This window comes from Myotis daubentonii, chromosome 2 (genome assembly GCF_963259705.1).
Source record: "Myotis daubentonii chromosome 2, mMyoDau2.1, whole genome shotgun sequence".
In the NCBI taxonomy this organism is placed as follows: domain Eukaryota; kingdom Metazoa; phylum Chordata; class Mammalia; order Chiroptera; family Vespertilionidae; genus Myotis; species Myotis daubentonii.
Window position 1 is genome coordinate 114,446,348 of NC_081841.1, and position 16,669 is coordinate 114,463,016.

At 43.6% G+C, this 16,669-nt stretch overlaps 1 protein-coding gene across 1 annotated transcript in view; it reads right to left on the reverse strand.

The window, feature by feature from the left end:
• Positions 1-11,324, reverse strand: part of FREM2 (FRAS1 related extracellular matrix 2) — a 334,592-nt gene extending 323,268 nt beyond the window's left edge. The window contains exon 1 of the mRNA XM_059684337.1: positions 5,869-11,324. Within this exon, the coding sequence (XP_059540320.1) occupies positions 5,869-11,044 (5,176 nt within the window). The 5' untranslated portion in view covers positions 11,045-11,324. The remainder of the gene's footprint in view (positions 1-5,868) is intronic.
• Between the last annotated feature and the right edge of the window lie 5,345 nt (positions 11,325-16,669).

Sequence of the window (16,669 nt, forward strand, 5' to 3'; positions counted from 1 at the left end):
AAACAAAAACAGAGAAGGTTCCAATAAGCTTCACAAGTAGCATATCCAAAGGGCACTAAACCCTGCTGAAGTGAATTAGGCTATGTGGAGTCAGCACCTGCACAGCAGCTTGCACGCCATGGCCAAGGTTGAGCTTCAAAGTCAGCTAGCCTGAAAGTCAATCCCACACACAAATGGGCCGATAGCAATCAATATTAAATTACAATAGGAGGGCCTACATAACCTACACAAGGGACATTCCCAGAGCACCCAGTTCAGGTGATGAAAGAGACTGCACCACTGGACCCAACAGGACACCTACTACATTAGGGCATCCCAAGAAGACTGGAAGTCAAATCAGATCTATCTAATACATAGAAACACACACAAAGAGGCAGCCAAAATAAGGAGACAAAGAAACAGGCCCCAAATGAAAGAACAGAAGAAATCTCCATAGAAAGAGCTAAATGAATGGAGACAAGCAATTTATCTGATATAGAGTTCAAAGAAATGATTATAAAAAGGATATAGAAACAATAGTAAAGGTCAGAAATGAAGAATATGATATATAAAATGAAGAATACTAGTACACTGGGAGGAATAAATAGTTGTTTGGATAAAGCAGAGGATCAAAGCAGCTTTCTGGAAGACAAGGTAGAATAAATGCCCAATCAAAATAGTAAAAGAAAGAATTTTTTAAAAAAGTATAAGTTAAGAGACCTTTTGGACAACACAAAACAACAACATCCACATCATAGGGGTATCAGAAGGAGAAGAGAGAGCAATGATTAAGAACACTTGAAGAAATAATGACCAAACACTTCCCTAACCTGGTGAAGGCAAAGGACACACAGTTCAGATAGTGCAAAGAGTCCCAAATAAGAAGGGCCTAAAGAGGTTCACACCAAGACACATCATAATTAAAATGTCAAAGATAAAAGACAAAGAGGGAATCTTAAAAGCCACATGAAAAAGGCAGTTACCTAAAGGGAACTCCCATAAGACTGTCAGCTGATTTCTCAACAGAAATGTTTCAGACCAAAAGGGACTGACATGAAATATTCAAAGTGATGAAAAGCAACGACCTACAACCAAGGCTACTTTAGCTAGCAAGGCTATCATTTAAAATAGTAGCAATAAAGAGCCTCTCCAACAAGACACAGTAAAAGAGTTTGTTACCACCAAACCAGTATTACAAGAAATGTAAAAGAACCATTCTTGGACATTTCTTATAACAATATTTTTTCTGATATATCTATTAGGGAAGGGGAACAAAAGAAAAGTAAACTGACGGGACTACAGCAAACTAAGAAGGTTTTGCAGAGCAAAAGAAACAATCAACAAAATGAAAAGACAACACTAAGTTAAAAAACATGTTCACCAATACATCTGATGAGAAGTTAATGTCCAAAATTTATAAAGAACTTATAAAACTCAATACCAAAAAACAAACAATCCAATTAAAAATGGGCAAAGGACCTGAATACATACTTCTCTAAAGAGGACATACAGATTGGTCCTTAGACTATGAAAAGATGCTAAACGTCACTAATAATTAGAGGAATGCAAGTTAAAACCACAACAAGATATCCTCTCATACCTAGAAGAATGGCTATCATCAATAAATCAGCAACCAACAAGTATAGGCAAGGATGTAGAGAAAAAGGAATGCTTGTGCACTGTTGGTGGGAATGAAGATTGGTACAGCCACCGTGGGGAACAGTATGGAGGTGCCTCAAGAAATTACAAATAGAACTGCCTTATAACCAAGAGATACTACATCTGGGAATTTATCCGGAGACAACCAAAACACGAATTTTAAAGAATATATGCACCCCTGTGTTCATTGCAGCATCCTATCCTATATAATAAAAGCCTAATATGCAAATTGACCGACTGGTGGAATGACCGGTCACTATGACGTGCACTGACCACCAGGGGGCAGATGCTCAATGCAGGACCTGACCCCAGCCCGCAGGTCCCAGGCTGGCCAAGGCGGGTGCCAGCAGGGGCTCCCTGATCACCCCGCTGGTCGCCCCACATATCGGCCCTGATCGTCAACCAGGCCTAGGGACCTTACCCATGCACAAATTTCATACATCGGGCCTCTAGTTTTTTATAATAGCCAAGACTTGGAAGAGGCCCAAGTGTTGATCAGTAGATGGGAGGATAAAGAAGCTATGGTACATTTACAGAATGGAATACTACTCAGCTGTAAAAGACAAAGAAATTCATTCTTGTGATGGCATGGACGGACTTGGAGAGCATTATGCTAAGGGGAATAAGCCAATTAGAGACAAATACCATATAATTTCACTTATATGTAGATCTAATGAACTAACAAGCAAAACAGAGACAGACTCATGGATAGAGAGCAAGCTGACACCTGTCTGGGGTGGTGGTTGGGTTAGTGAGGGATGACCAAATGACTGAACAGCAGGCTGCATGGGGCAACCAGGCTGCTAGGGGGGCTGTGAGGGGCAACCAGGCCGGCAGGGGGCTGCAGTTGGGGGCAACCAGGCCAGCAGGGGGGGTCAGTTGGGGGCGACCAGGCCAGCAGGGAGGGCAATAAGAGGTGACCAGGCTGGTGGAGGGGGGGCAATTAGGGGTGACCAGGCCAGCAAAGGGGGCAGTTAGGAGTGACCAGGCTGGCAGGGAGGAGGCAGTTGGGGGTGACCTGGCTGGCAGCGGGGGGCAGTTAGGGGCGACCAAACGGGCATGCAGAGGCAGTGAGGGGCAATCAGGCCAGCAGCGGGGGGGGGGGGGGGGGGCGGCGGGAGAGGGAGGGGCAGTTAAGGGCAATTAGGAGCGATTAGGAGCCAAGAGGTCCAGGATTGTGAGAGGGATGTCTGACTTTTGGTTTAGGCCCAATCCCGGCAGTTGGACATCCCCGAGGGGTCTAGGATTGGAGAGAGTGTAGGCTGGGCTGAAGGAAACCCCCCCCCCTTTCTGTGCACAAATTTCATGCACCGGGCCTCTACTTAGGAAAATAAAAACCTAGAAGCCAAAATGTAATCTTCTTTAAGCAAACATCTAACAATTAACTAGATTTTTTTTTCTAAATATTAAATATGCATTGAATGTATTTCAGTATATCCACACAACCATTCCATGGGTTATGAAACCATACCCTGGTTCAAACACTTAGGGGAAATTTCTAAAAATTTATAAATGAGGTCTCACAAGAAAAAACAATCCAGGTATTTGAGAAAAGTGATTTTGACCTAGAGTTGAGGGATCAGGGTCATCTTAGCAGAGAGGTAAAGTTTAAAATAACTAAATAATTTCCATAATTTGTCTAATTCCACTTTGTTAACTTTTTCTAATAATGAAATTTAATACATTTTATAAATTAATTAGTTTTTCTCCTATCAATCATTTCATCAATCAATTTAGGAATAACTTTCTCTGGCCATGCGTGCTAAATTAATTTAATTTACTGCGTTGAAAACCAATCAAAATATATTTTAGTTTATCCCTTCATAATAACAAAAGAAAAACAAATAAAGAGATTGCATAGTCCTCACTCTAAGCACTTCTTTCATTTCCCTTACTAGAAGAGCAGCCATGGTAGCTCTATGATAGATGTTTACTCACTTATCTAATACCCATAAATATCTGCTATGAGCCAAACTCCAGTCTCAACTTGTTCAAATGAGTGCTGTATTATTAAATACCAATAATTTTTCTTATCAATATTTGAGTTTTTATTGGGTTGTGATAATTTATTTTTAAAAAGAAATCTTAGAAATTTACCTTTACTTTTTATAAGAAATTTACTACTACTCTTCATTTACATATGACCATGGTGAGTCCAAGTTAGTGAGTGCAACACCTGTAATGAAATAGCACATTTGCCTGTCTTCATCCTAAAATTTCTTTTAAAAAAATCTTTAACATTGGAATCCTTTTTCTGGTCAGACAAGTGATTTGAAGTAACATTTTTCTATCCTCCAATATGTAGGATGGGCAAAAGAAAGTTTATATTTGTGAGTGCATGGGACATAGAGTTTATTCTTATATTATTATTTATTTATTAAATATTATTATTTATATTATTTGTCTTATTATTATTATTGTTATTATTTTGTATCCTTACTTATGATTTATCTTTTAGGTAATGATGGCTGGTAACTTAACCAACAACCAGCGAAAGTGGATACTTAAGCCTACTTTTGCCTAAGCCTGTATTCCTTTCATCCTCTTCACTCACATGTAAACAAACCAATCTAAGATAACATGGCATCTCTATCCTCAGAAAACCTTCACACACAAGTTTCCTGCTGATCTGGCATGACACTTGTCACTCTGAGGTTTTCCTGTCCCTGCAGGCCTAAGGATATATATTCAGGCTTTCAGCCAAGAATCATAAGGTTGGAGTGTAGGACTATTTGCCAGCATCTAAATCAGAGAAACAGTTTACTTTAGCACTATACTTTGTGACATCTTTGTTTATTAAAGCATTGGTTATCTAAGAGCACAACACTATTGCATGAAAAGAATACCCCCATTGGGATGTCCTAGGGTTAAACTCCATCTCTACCCAGAGAGCCCACATAGGATAGATCAAGTTTGCATTCTGACATGGTGAGATTTTTATAAAAGCAACTCAAAGCCCTTTGTAGTGAAAATCACAGGTTCTAGAGAGCAGATTCCTAACTCCCAAGCCAGCATACTGAACTGGCTTCTCCCTTCATTCCCTGAGTAACTTTGCTTAGGTCACCTGCCCTTCCTGTCTGAGATTATGTCTGCACATAAAAAAAATTAAGTTAGAAAAATACTTTAGCCTCAAGAATGCAAATGAATGTAGATGCAAACAGTGCTTGTTATTGAGTTTGAAACAGGGCAGAGAAAAGTTTTGAAATTAAAAAAATAATTTTTGCCTGGTCAATGTGGCTCAATCATTGAGTGTCTACCCATGAAACAAGAGGTCCCTGGTTCAATTCTGGGTCAGGGCACATGCCCAGGTTGTAGGTTTGATCCCTAGTAGGGGACATGCAGGAAGCAACCGATTGGTGTTTCTCCCTCACGGATGTTTCAATCTCTCTATACCTCTCCCTTACTCTCTAAAAATTCAATAAAAACATATTTTAAAATAACAATAATAATTTTCTCCTTATACTATTACTTTTATTAACATATCTTCAAGTTCTTAATAATGAAGTGGATGCATATTTTGGTGACAGAAAGACTGTCTTCTTATACATCATGTCTTCTTATACTCTCTTACTTTGTGTATACCATAGTAACATGCCTTGTACATATTTTTATAAATCTAGATAGATGTTTACTTCTTATGTCTTTGGACAGGTATTTGTCTTGAAATATTAAAATTATAAAATCTACAAAATATAAATACAGATTTTTAGTTACAAAGTTTCTACCAACTATAATAGTATTATAACAATGCTCTAAAAATTAAAGTAATATAAATTTGGAGGCTCTATTTAATAATAATAATCTGAATACACAATTTAGAAAGCACATCTCTCTGTGGTGTTAAAATGCTTCATAAACTATTTGCAGCATACAAATCAGGCTGCTCCGGAGACAGTTGTATGGCAAATGACGCAGAGCTGAAAAGCTTGCTTCAATTTTAATTCACCAAAGTCTGGCTCCTGTTCTGGCAGCAACCCTTGCTGCTATATAAAAAAAATATCAATACTCTCTCTAGTGAAGGTCACTGCAGTGGGACACATGGCAAGAAAGGAGCTGTTCTGCCAGGCAAGAAGGTCCCTGAATTCTCCCTTTCCTTTTATGTCCCTTTCCTTCTTTCTCTTAGAATATCATTTGAGCCTCTACTTAATAATGTTTACAGTGACAGCCATATCCTCAGGAAATAAGACCTAAAATGCCCAATGGTTATAAAGAAAGAAAAATGAACCATACCTTGTGTGAACTGAGTGACACTGTGGTTGCCTTTGCCCAAGTTGAGGAGATATCCATGTCGAGGGAGCTCTGTAACAATAAACCTAAGAGAAAAACACAGGCTGTCTCTGTCCTCAGCTTTTAATATTTTGTTTGTGATCATGAATCCCAAGTGGCCAGTGGCCAGAGTGCGAAGTGTAGAAGCTCCTTTGTTCACTGCAATGTGGGGGACACTATTGTCAACAGCTAAGACCTGGATCTTCATCACTTGGGGTCTTCTTGTTTCAAATACTGTATCAGGAAAAACATAGAACTCTGTATGGGAGCCATCAGTTACCGTGAAGGAGAAGCTGTCTTTACTTGACTCAGTGCCATCATGCCTATAGCTGATTAAGTTTTCATTTAAGTCTTGCTTAGTAAAAACCATGGCAGGCCTGGTATTGTTAAGTAGGAGTTGACCATGAACAGGCATCTGGGTGACAGTGAATTTTAGGAGTTTATCAGGAGTATCTCTGTCTTCAACAGTGAGTTCAAAGGGAGTGATCAGCTTGTTTTCACCTTCACTGACAATCAGGTTATGGATAGTGACAATTGGCTTTTTGTTGTCCACATCACTAATGGAGATACGGAATGTCCGGAAGACAGGGTTATGTCCATCAGTGACTTGAAACTCAAAACTGTCCATCTTCACCTCATCATCAGCTGTGTGTATGTAGTAGATTTTGTTTCCAGCCAGTTGAAGCTGAGTGAAAGATGTGATAGAAACTCCAGGTTGATCTGTGCATTCTAAGAGACCTCTCAGGGGAGCCTTGGTGATGGTAAACACTAAGTTTTCATCAGGACTGTTCAAATCACTAGTGCTTAAGAGGTCTGTTGTGAGGATGACTTTACCACCTTCCTTCAAGGACACTCCCTTACTTATCACATCAGGGAAGACAATGTCAACGCTCCCAATAGATACATAAAAATAGCAATCTATGAGGGTATTTGTTCCATCAGTCACATCAAATTTAATTAGGTCCTGAATGCTGTCTTGCCCAGAATGGACATATTGAATTAAGTTCCTGTCCACTTCATCCTGGGTAAAATTCATGCCCAGTGTGATATTTTCAAAGGCATGCATAGGTTTTTGTCTCTGTAATAATCCATGTTCTGGCCCATAACGAATTATATAAACCAACGATTTGTCTTCAGAATCTAAATCAGTTGCCATTAATATTTTATTATTCATAATTTTGGTTTCCCCAACTTCTATTTCTAATCCACTATTAATGGCCATTCTGGGGGTCTCATCATCAACAGGGATAACCATAATGAGAACTGTCTTTTCCACAGAGTGCTTACCATCTGTTAGTTTAATCACAAAACTATCTTCCTGGGTCTCAGAGTCATCATGCTCATAAATAATGCTGGAACTCTCTATGATCTGGTCCAAGGTAAAGCTTTTGACCAAAACTGTGCTGTTTATCAGCTGGTTCATGATGCGACCATGAGTAGGAAATTGGGTAAGAGTGAAAGTTAAATCATCCAGGGGAATGTCAGCATCAGCAGCATTGAGGATGGGCGTATCAATCACCAGACTCATGCCTTCCATCACCATAAATTCTCTCATAAATATTTCTGGCTGTTCATCATTGGTGGGAATGATAACAATAGAGAAAAAATGTCTCTCTGAAAAGTTAATGCCATCAGAACAACGAAATATAAATCTATCTTCCACAGGTTCCACTCCTTTATGTATGCTCTGGACATAGTTAATATGATCATGCCTGAGGTCTTTCAGTGTGAAGGCACTTATGGCAATCCCTGCTCTTGATTTTTCAGAGCCTGGTGCTGGAGAAATATTTTCAACGTAACCTGAGGTAGGCTGAATAACTATAGTGCACAGGATGTCGTCATTTAGGGAATCAATATCTTCAGCACTTATATGCATTGTGGTTATGACACTTTTATCACCTTCCATTACTATAAACTGTTCACCTACAGAAATTTCTGGGGCCTGGCTGTCAATAGGAAGGATGGTCACCCACACAGTAACTCTTTGGACAGTACTGCCACTTATTCTCCATTTTTGAGATATAGCTGACAGACTCAGGTTAAAAGAGTCCTCTTTGGGCAATAGGCCTATCTCACCACTGGTATGGGCATAGACAACAGAGCCCTCCAGGATGTCCCTTTGGGTAAACTGCTCTGCTGGAACTCCATTGACAAGGATTTCTCCATATAAGGGCGGATCTTCCAAGAGGAAAGTCAACATTAAATCATCACTGTCTTCATCAGTCCCCTTGATAACACTGGCAGTGATTTCAGTAGCCCCATTCTCTAAAACATCTAGGTAGGACCCCAGAGTGCCAGCAGGAAGGCTCAGCATGGGCACCTCATCATCCACTGATTGGACATTCACTCTGAGAATTATGGGCACCACATGGTGTCTGTCACTGACCTCCAAGGAGCAGTTATCAGTAAGGGAGTCATCCCCACTATGGTCATAGGAAATCCGACCCTGTTTTATGTCCTCCAGATGGAAAACCCCACCTACAGGTAGTATCTGTCCAGACACCCTTATGTGACCATGTTTGGGTGCCTGTGTTAGAGTAAAAGAGATGTGGGCTACATCAGTGTCTATATCATTCACATGCAACTCAGACTCACTCAGGATGTGGTGTCCTTTCTCCTTAGTAGTAAAGCCTGTGTTGAGGATCTCAGGTGGCTGGTTGTCCTCTGGCTGCAAGTAAAGGGTGAAGACACCTGAAGCTACATTCCCAGCTCGGTCCTCCACCTGGAACTGGAACTGGGCCACTCGGGCAGCCACTCCCAGTTCTTGATCTGGAGGTCTGTAAGCAATTTTATGGTGATTGATCTGGGCTTGGGTAAAATGGGCCACCACGATAGAAGGGTTGTCAGTCAGGACCAAGGTTCCTAATGGGGCTGGCGAGTGGTTTTTATCTGTGTCCATTGGAGGCTGAGTCACTGTGTAATGTAGTTCTCGGTCATCTGTGTCCAGGTCAGTGTATTGCAGCCATTTCTTCCTCAGCGGTGTAAGCTTGGATTCTTGCACCACCATCCGAAGGGGACAGCCACTGCCCAACTCTGGAGGGAGGCGATCCACAGGATGAATGCGGATCACAAACTTCTGTAGCCCAGATTGATTAGGGGGGTCATGGTTATCCTGAACTCGAAATGTGAACTGATCCATCACTGGTCCAGGATTATGGGGCCCAGAGTGCATATAGAACAGCCTCCCCTTTATTATGTCCTGCTGCCGCCACTTTGTCACTATTTTCTCATAAAATGTTCCTTGTTTCTTCCAAGGACTTCCAATAAGCTGCTCCACCTCTTGTGGAGGATGAGGTTGGCGGATAATCAGATGGCCTGTAGTTGAGGGAGACTCCAGCACAAAAAGCAGCAGAGAGTCATCTGAGTCTATGTCAGTTGCACTGAGAGCAAAGGGTTGTATGGGCATTGTTTCACCCTCTGCCAGTGTCAGCCCTGTGTTGGCACTGAGGACTGGTGGCTGGTCATCCACAGGCACTAAGGTGATAGGGAATAGGAATTGCACCTGGTGCCTGTGTCCTCCATCTACCATTCGAAGCACCAGGTTGTCACTCAGTGAGCCATCTTTGTCATCATGGTGGTAGACCACCTCACCAGCTGTTAGCTGAGCTACTGTAAAGGCCTTAGTGACAGGGTTACCACTGGAGCCAACCAGAAGGATGAGGTGACCATGTTGGAGCCCAGCCACCACCTCTAGCTGCACTGCCTCTAGGTCATCTTCATCACTGATGACCAAGTTTTGTGGTCCACTGCCTATAGGGCCGGTGAGGGGCCGAGACTGGCCCTCATAGAGAATGAGACCAGTGTTGCGGGTAACCACCGGAGCCAGTGTATTCATGGGCTTCACCACCACCATGAAGGCAAAGGGATCTGAGGCTGCTCCTTCTGGGTCTACTACCTCCAGCTCAAATTCAAAGGGACGCTCCTGGTCAGAGTCTTCAGAGGGTGGCTGGTAGGCAATCTTCAGGAGGCGCAGATCTCTCTGAGTAAAGGAGGAGAGCGGCAGGTTGCGATCATCAGTGCTTACCAGGTAGCCCTGGCCAGGCTGAAATGGGGAGGTGAGGTTGAAGATCAACAAGTCAGGGGTAGATTCAGCATCCTCAGCTGCCAACATGTCTGGTGTGAGGGCGGTCAGTACAAACTGGTCCACCTCCATCATCATCATGGCCACAAAACTGGGCTTGGGGGCAGTGTTCTCAACCCCTCCTCGGATTCTCACCAGCATCTGGAAGTGCTCGCGTTTCAAAGCAGGGCTGCCCACAGGAGCCCCTCGCAAGTGCAGCTCCACCACCATGGGCACCCAGTCTCTGTTTGGTGAGCGACTGGAGGCTGTGTGACGGTAGCACACACCTAGCTCCTGAAAAGCTTTGCAGTCCATCAGGAGAGGCTCCTGGGTATCCCCCTCGCTGGCTAGTCCTGGGACCTGCGGGTAGTGTAGAAGTTCCCCATAGCGAGGCAGCGTGCCCAAGCCAGACAGGATGCCCACACGACACTCCTCTGTCTCAGACTGGTAGGTGAACTCCAAGCTCTGGGCGTCCAGAGCATTGCTGGTCCCCAGCAGCTCCTCCACGACCAGAGGCAAGTTCCGAGTCACAACTTCCAGCTGAGTAAAGACTACAACCACCTCCAGCACCAAGGGAAGCACTGCAGTCCCTCCCTGCGCGTCATAGCGCAGCTGCAGCGGAATGCGATCTCGCGAGGGGCTGCGCGCACCCAGGTGAGAGTAGCTCACCTCTCTAGGACCGAAATCGCAGGGGAAGCGCTTGGGATTCAGGCGGCCGGGCCGCTGGGCCAGAGCGTCGTTGTCTAGTACGGTCACAGTGCAATGGTCCCCCGGCTGCACCTGCAGCACCAGGTCCTGCAGTGGATCCAGCCAGACCTCACGGCCAAAAGGCACCCGGAGCCCACGGTTCGCCATTACTATAGCCTCCTTGGCGGGGACCCCTGCAAACCCCGGGAGACCTGAGGACAGCAACACCCGGCCGGGGGCATCGGGCTGTGCTGGAAGGCAGCTTACCAGTGGCAGGAGAAGCAGCAGCAGCAACAGGGTCCGTGGCGGAGGCCGAGGCATTGGCTGAAAACTGGTGGCTTTGGCTACCCGGCGTGCGTGGGAGGCTATCCTGGGGTTCCTGAATAAGTGCATGGTCCAGGACGGTGTTAGTGCTCTAACAGGTAAGTCCGAGAGCGCGCAGTCAGTCTCTGGGCAGGGAGCAATAGACCCCTTCGGAAAGTGCCAGGAACTCCGCGCGCTGCGTGGGGGTCCTGTTTGTAGCCGAGGCTGGGCCAGGATGAGAAAATTGCTTGGCGCGCTCTGGCCTGAAACTGCAGCGGGGGAGGATAAGTCCTCCAGGCCTCGCGGCTCAGTCGCGGGAACTAAGTCTCTCCACTCCTCCTTCCCTGGTCCCAGGACCTAGCTTGAGCTTTAAGGGAAATCCCGCCCCCTTGCACCCCCTCATCCCAGTCCTTCTTGTAGGCCAATCCTAGGTCCCGGAGGAGGCCAAGAGTCTAGGGTTGGATAGTGATTTCTGCCAATCAGCTCCTAGGGACGGAGGCGGGCAAAGCGCTGGGAGGGGAGGAGAGAGAAGATTCAACAAGTTTTCTTGCAAGTTAAGGACTTAGAGCTGCCTGCCCTGCCCTCCTCGCTCTCCAATAGGGCAGCTCAGCTCAGCTCCGGGCGGCTACCCATTGGGCTAGATTCACTTCAAGTACCTGCGATCCAGGATTACCCATGTTAGCTCCCATCCCCCAAATTCAATGGAATTCCGCGCAGGGATGGTTATTTCTCACGGAAACTTGCAAACCCGTGAGAAAAGTTATAGCAATGCCGCTTGAGTTTGAATCGAAACCCAGGATGGCTTGCAGTTGGGGGCTGGGGGGGGGGGGGGGGCTGGGGTAGGGGGGGGATCTGAAGCATATTTGCAAAAGAACAGCTGAAACTAAAAGCCAATGCTAGAATTAGTTGAACTTCCCCCCTCGCCCCAGCCCTCTCCCCCCCCCCCCCCCGCCACTATTGTCTCCTCATAAATTAAAATAAACATAGCCCTTAGGTTGGTGAGTTTTTAATAAGTCCCTCCTTTGGAAACAAAGTTCACAGAGTAAAAGTAAAAAAGACATTAGAATGCGCGAGAAACACAGTTTGATCAGAATCGGGAAGCTAGAACTAAAGTGTAAATTTAGGGAATGTAGCCCCAAGCTCTTCCCAAGCCATAGCTATTGTAGCTGTCATTAGAGAGGTTCCAGCTGTCCTCACAGCAATTAGACCAAGTGCAAACTAAACCCACTTGTCACCCTCACGTTTCTTTGCCTACCAAGGGAACTGATAAATATCCCAAGGGTAAACTAAAATAGGTTAGCTCTCATTCAGTTAGCCAGTTTTGAAATCAGAGCTTGAGCTCTAACTGCCCCCTTGTGTTTGTCTGGTTTTAGAAAGGTATAGATTTCCTTACTGGGAGGTTTTCTAACTACCCTCCACTTGCCCATCCCCCCACGCCCCAAATCCTCACAGTGAAAACCCAACCATTTTCAGATCAGTTCCTTGAGCAGTCTTGCTTATACTAACCAAAATGTTTCATTTCAAATGATGTTCTTTTCTCCCCAATAATAATAATCAGATTATTAATTGCAATATAGAATTGGAATAATAGTCGTTCTGCCCTTTTCCTGCTTAAATATATTTTAGACTTGGGAAAGAAAGCAGTATAAGAAACTGTTATGCCCTTTAAAATTTCAGTCTAAGTTGAAGATATAGGGTGCATATGTGGGCATATTTCAGTAAGAAGCATTTATCTTTTTAACCCTTTTGTGACTTTAGCCTGAGTTCCTCCAATCTGGGATTTTGATCACCTCCTGACACATTGAGTGCTATTTTCCAGGCCACGGCACAATCTTTGTACATAAATATTGTTGGAAGGTGTCAGATTCTGCTCCAGGAAGCACCCCTGGGCAGTGTGTGCCCCTAGGGTCAAGAGATGGAAAGTTCTGAAATCTTTCAGATGAGAAAGAGAGAGAGAGAGAGAGAGAGAGAGAGAGAGAGAGAGAGACAGAGAGAGAGAGAGAGAGATCAAAAAAGCACTCATCCAAACAAATAATATTTACCTCATTAAATTAATACTGTTTATTCTCTATATTTTATACTTTTGGGAAGCTATTAACTTCCCTTACAGTTGGTGAATACATTTCAAAATGTAGTACAAAATGAACATTTAGGAACATAGAAAATTTGTGGCCAGTATTTTCAACATACAAGAAAATCCCCATCTAACTGTTCACCAATGTTCAATTTGCTTTGGCATTATTATTTTTTTATTATGCTTCTTTATTATTGCATACAGAATTCAAATTGCAGTGACAAGGAAAAGTCTATTATTTCCTTTTCACCAATAAGACAAGTAGGAAGATGCTAAGTGAAATAGAACATCAATCTCACAATATGGTTCTTTATATATTATATTTCAGATCCTAGTTATGTGCTTTGATTGAAAAATGTCAAATGGAAATAAAGTGGCCCTTATTTAGGCCTTGTGACTCTGGGTATGTTCTGGCCAGAACCAGGCAAACAGACTGACCCCTAATGCTTCCCAAGTAGCTCCAGGGTTTTCTTTTCTTTTAAAGTCTAACTCTGTTTCACTTTCAAGCAGTGACAAATAAGATCAGCATTTGAAGTACGGTAGTATTTCTAAGGGGCAGAGTTTAGTATTTTGTTTCATGGTAAAAGAATTTATTTTTAAGGAAATCAATAGACTACATTTTTTTAACTTTACTTAGCCTGCCTTGATTGAAGTGATAGAGTGAACCTTAGGGCTTATTATTGGGGGCAGCGGGGGGATTGGGGAGGTGGAGTAAATAAATGTTTTAGTTCTTTTTTTATCAACATAGTAGGCAACACATACTGTTATTTACTTAAATATATGTTGCATTATGATTATTGATAAAATATCAAAATATTAAATTCTCCTCTAAAGGATATATTATTGATGATGATGATCTTTCCTTTGGATAAATATACTAGTGTTAAAAGTTTCTATACTTAAATTAGAAAGAAAATATTATTTTATAGCCAACATTCTCAATATCATAAGAGGTAAAATAAATTGACAAACTTGTAATTTATTAAAAGTCTCAGCTTAAATCTTCAGTTTTTACTTTCTTAAGCCTTTTAACACTTCCTGAATATACTCTGGGCAAAATATCCTTTCAAATGAATTCTTCACCTACACTGAATTTATCTGAAAAATAAAAAAGTCAATATTAAGAAAAAAATTGTAAATGGAAGATTATAAGAGAGGGTTTCGCATGACAGCAAAAATTACTGGCGTGCCATGTTTGGCACGCGTGCCAGGGCTTGCCCATCCCTGCCCTAGGAAAATTCAGTACCCGTTTCCATTAAACATTGACTATGCGGGAGATGGATCCTACAATTCCCTCCTCTTCCTTTTTACACTAATTGATCCTAACTTCATTAGCTGTTCTAAAACCTATTGAGTTTCTTAGAGGGAGAAGGAAAGAGAGAGAGTCTACACAGGTTCCTCCATTGCCAGCTTCAGAGCAGTTGGAGTGTTAGAGCACGTCTCAGGGTCCAGTCCACTTCTCCTCCAGTTGGCCCAGCGTCCTCGCTCTGCTCATGTCTGTTTAACTGCCCACCACACCCCCTCAAAGAGCTTGGCTCTGAATTCTTTTAGGGAAAAGGGCCATAGAGTCTCTTCTGAAACTGCTTCATGCTGAAGAGGGGTGGAGTTTTCTTTCAGAGCCAAGAGATCCTTGCTCTCTGTTGGAGGGACCATGAGGCCTGGGTATGGAAGGAGGTGGCAATGGTGTCTGGCGGTGATAATCTCTAAGTGTGAGTAGGGCTTGTAACCTGGTGGAGACAAACTATGTTATAAAATTTCAAAAGTTAGAACAGCTAGAATTATGAAAAATGGTCTGGTGGAAGAAAACAAAACAAAACAAAACAAAACACATTTTGCCGAACCGGTTTGGCTCAGTGGATAGAGCATCAGCCTGCGGACTCAAGGGTCCCAGGTTCGATTCCGGTCAAGGGCATATACCTTGGTGGCGAGCACATCCCCACTGGGGGGCGTGCAGGAGGCAGCTGGTCGATGTTTCTCTCTCATCGATGTTTCTAACTCTCTATCCCTCTCCCTTCTTCTCTGTAGAAAATCAATAAAATATATTTAAAAAAAACCAAACAAACAAAAAAATGAATTCTTAAATTTGTTTAGCATATGGTAAACATACCAAAATGTCTCCTCAAATCAACTTAAAGCTAAAACTTTTAACTTAAAGTTTGAACTTGAATGATTTGTGACCTAAGATTTTGCTTCCTAAAATAAAAATGCTGTTTCCTAAAATAAAAGAAGAATGCAATGAATTTATGATGCAGGCAAGACATTCAGTTAGAAACTGGATGGCAGGTCTGGGACTCTACAGTCAGATTGGAACTAAAGATACACTTGGTTAAATTTTGAATGTTACAGTGTCATTACAGAATTTCACTTTTTCTTATGTTCCTCTGTTGGCTCAAAAAACCAATAGAGGAGATTGCCTCATAGGCACCTTAAAAATACTTACAGGTGAATGATCAAAATTTTATGCCAAGCATCTTCTTTTAAATTTATCTTTATTGTTGAAAGTATTACAGATGTCCCCTTTGTTTGTTCATTTGTTTGTTTGTGAGTTTGTTTCCCCATTGACCCCCTCCATCTGGTACCCATCCCTGCCAGCCCTTTACTACTCTATTGCCTATGTCCATGGGTTATGCATATATGCATATCAGTTCCCAGCCCCCTTACCCCCAAGCATCCTATATAATAAAAACCTAATATGCTAAGTGTCCGGTTGTCCAGTTGTCCATTCAGCCAAAGGGTAATCCTATCTAATAAAAGAGAAACATGGTAATTGGTGTACAACCACTACCCTTCCCATTGGCTAATCAGTGAGATATGCAAATTAACTGCCAGCCAAGATGGCGGCCGGCAGTCAGGCAGCTTGAAACTAACATGAGGCTTGCTTGCTTCAGTGAGGGAGGACTGCAAGGTTCCCCATCTGCCTTGCCGGCCTCTGAGCTTGCAGTTTAAGAAACATTGTAACAATTATAGAAGCTAAACAAAACCCCAGAAACCAGCTTTCAGCGAGCAGGGATCTCAGAGCTGGAGTTGATACAGAGTTTCGATTATAGAACCTAAACAAACCAGATACCTGCTTTCAGCAGCTGAGGCCTCAGAGCTGGAGCCAGGCTAAAGCTGGCCCAGAATAATAATTAAAAAAAAAGACAAAAAGGAGCAGTTGGGAGCTTCAGTCCCAGCCTGAAAACAGCCCTCAGCCCCTCACCCAGACTGGCCAGGCACCCCAGTGGAGACCCCCACCCTGAACGGTGTGTGACCAGCTGCAAACAGCCATCATCCCCTCACCCAGGCTGGCCAGGCACCCAAGTGGGGACCCCCACCCTGATCCAGGACACCCTTCAGGGCAAACCAGCCAGCCCCACCCATGCACCAGGCCTCTACCCTATATAGTAAAAGGGTAATATGCCTCCCAGCACCGGGATCAGCGGAGCCGCGAGGCCTCCCGGCACCAGGATCAGCGTGACAGGGGGCAGCGCCCAAACCCCCTGATCGCCCTGCAGCTCTGTGTGTGACAGGGGGCGGGGCCACAACCTCCCTATCCACCCTGCTCTGTTCATGACAGGGGAAGGTGCCCCAACCCCCTGATCAGCCCTGCTCTGTGCCTGATTGGGGGGAGCCCTGCGGCTCTGAGTGTGACAGGGTGCGGC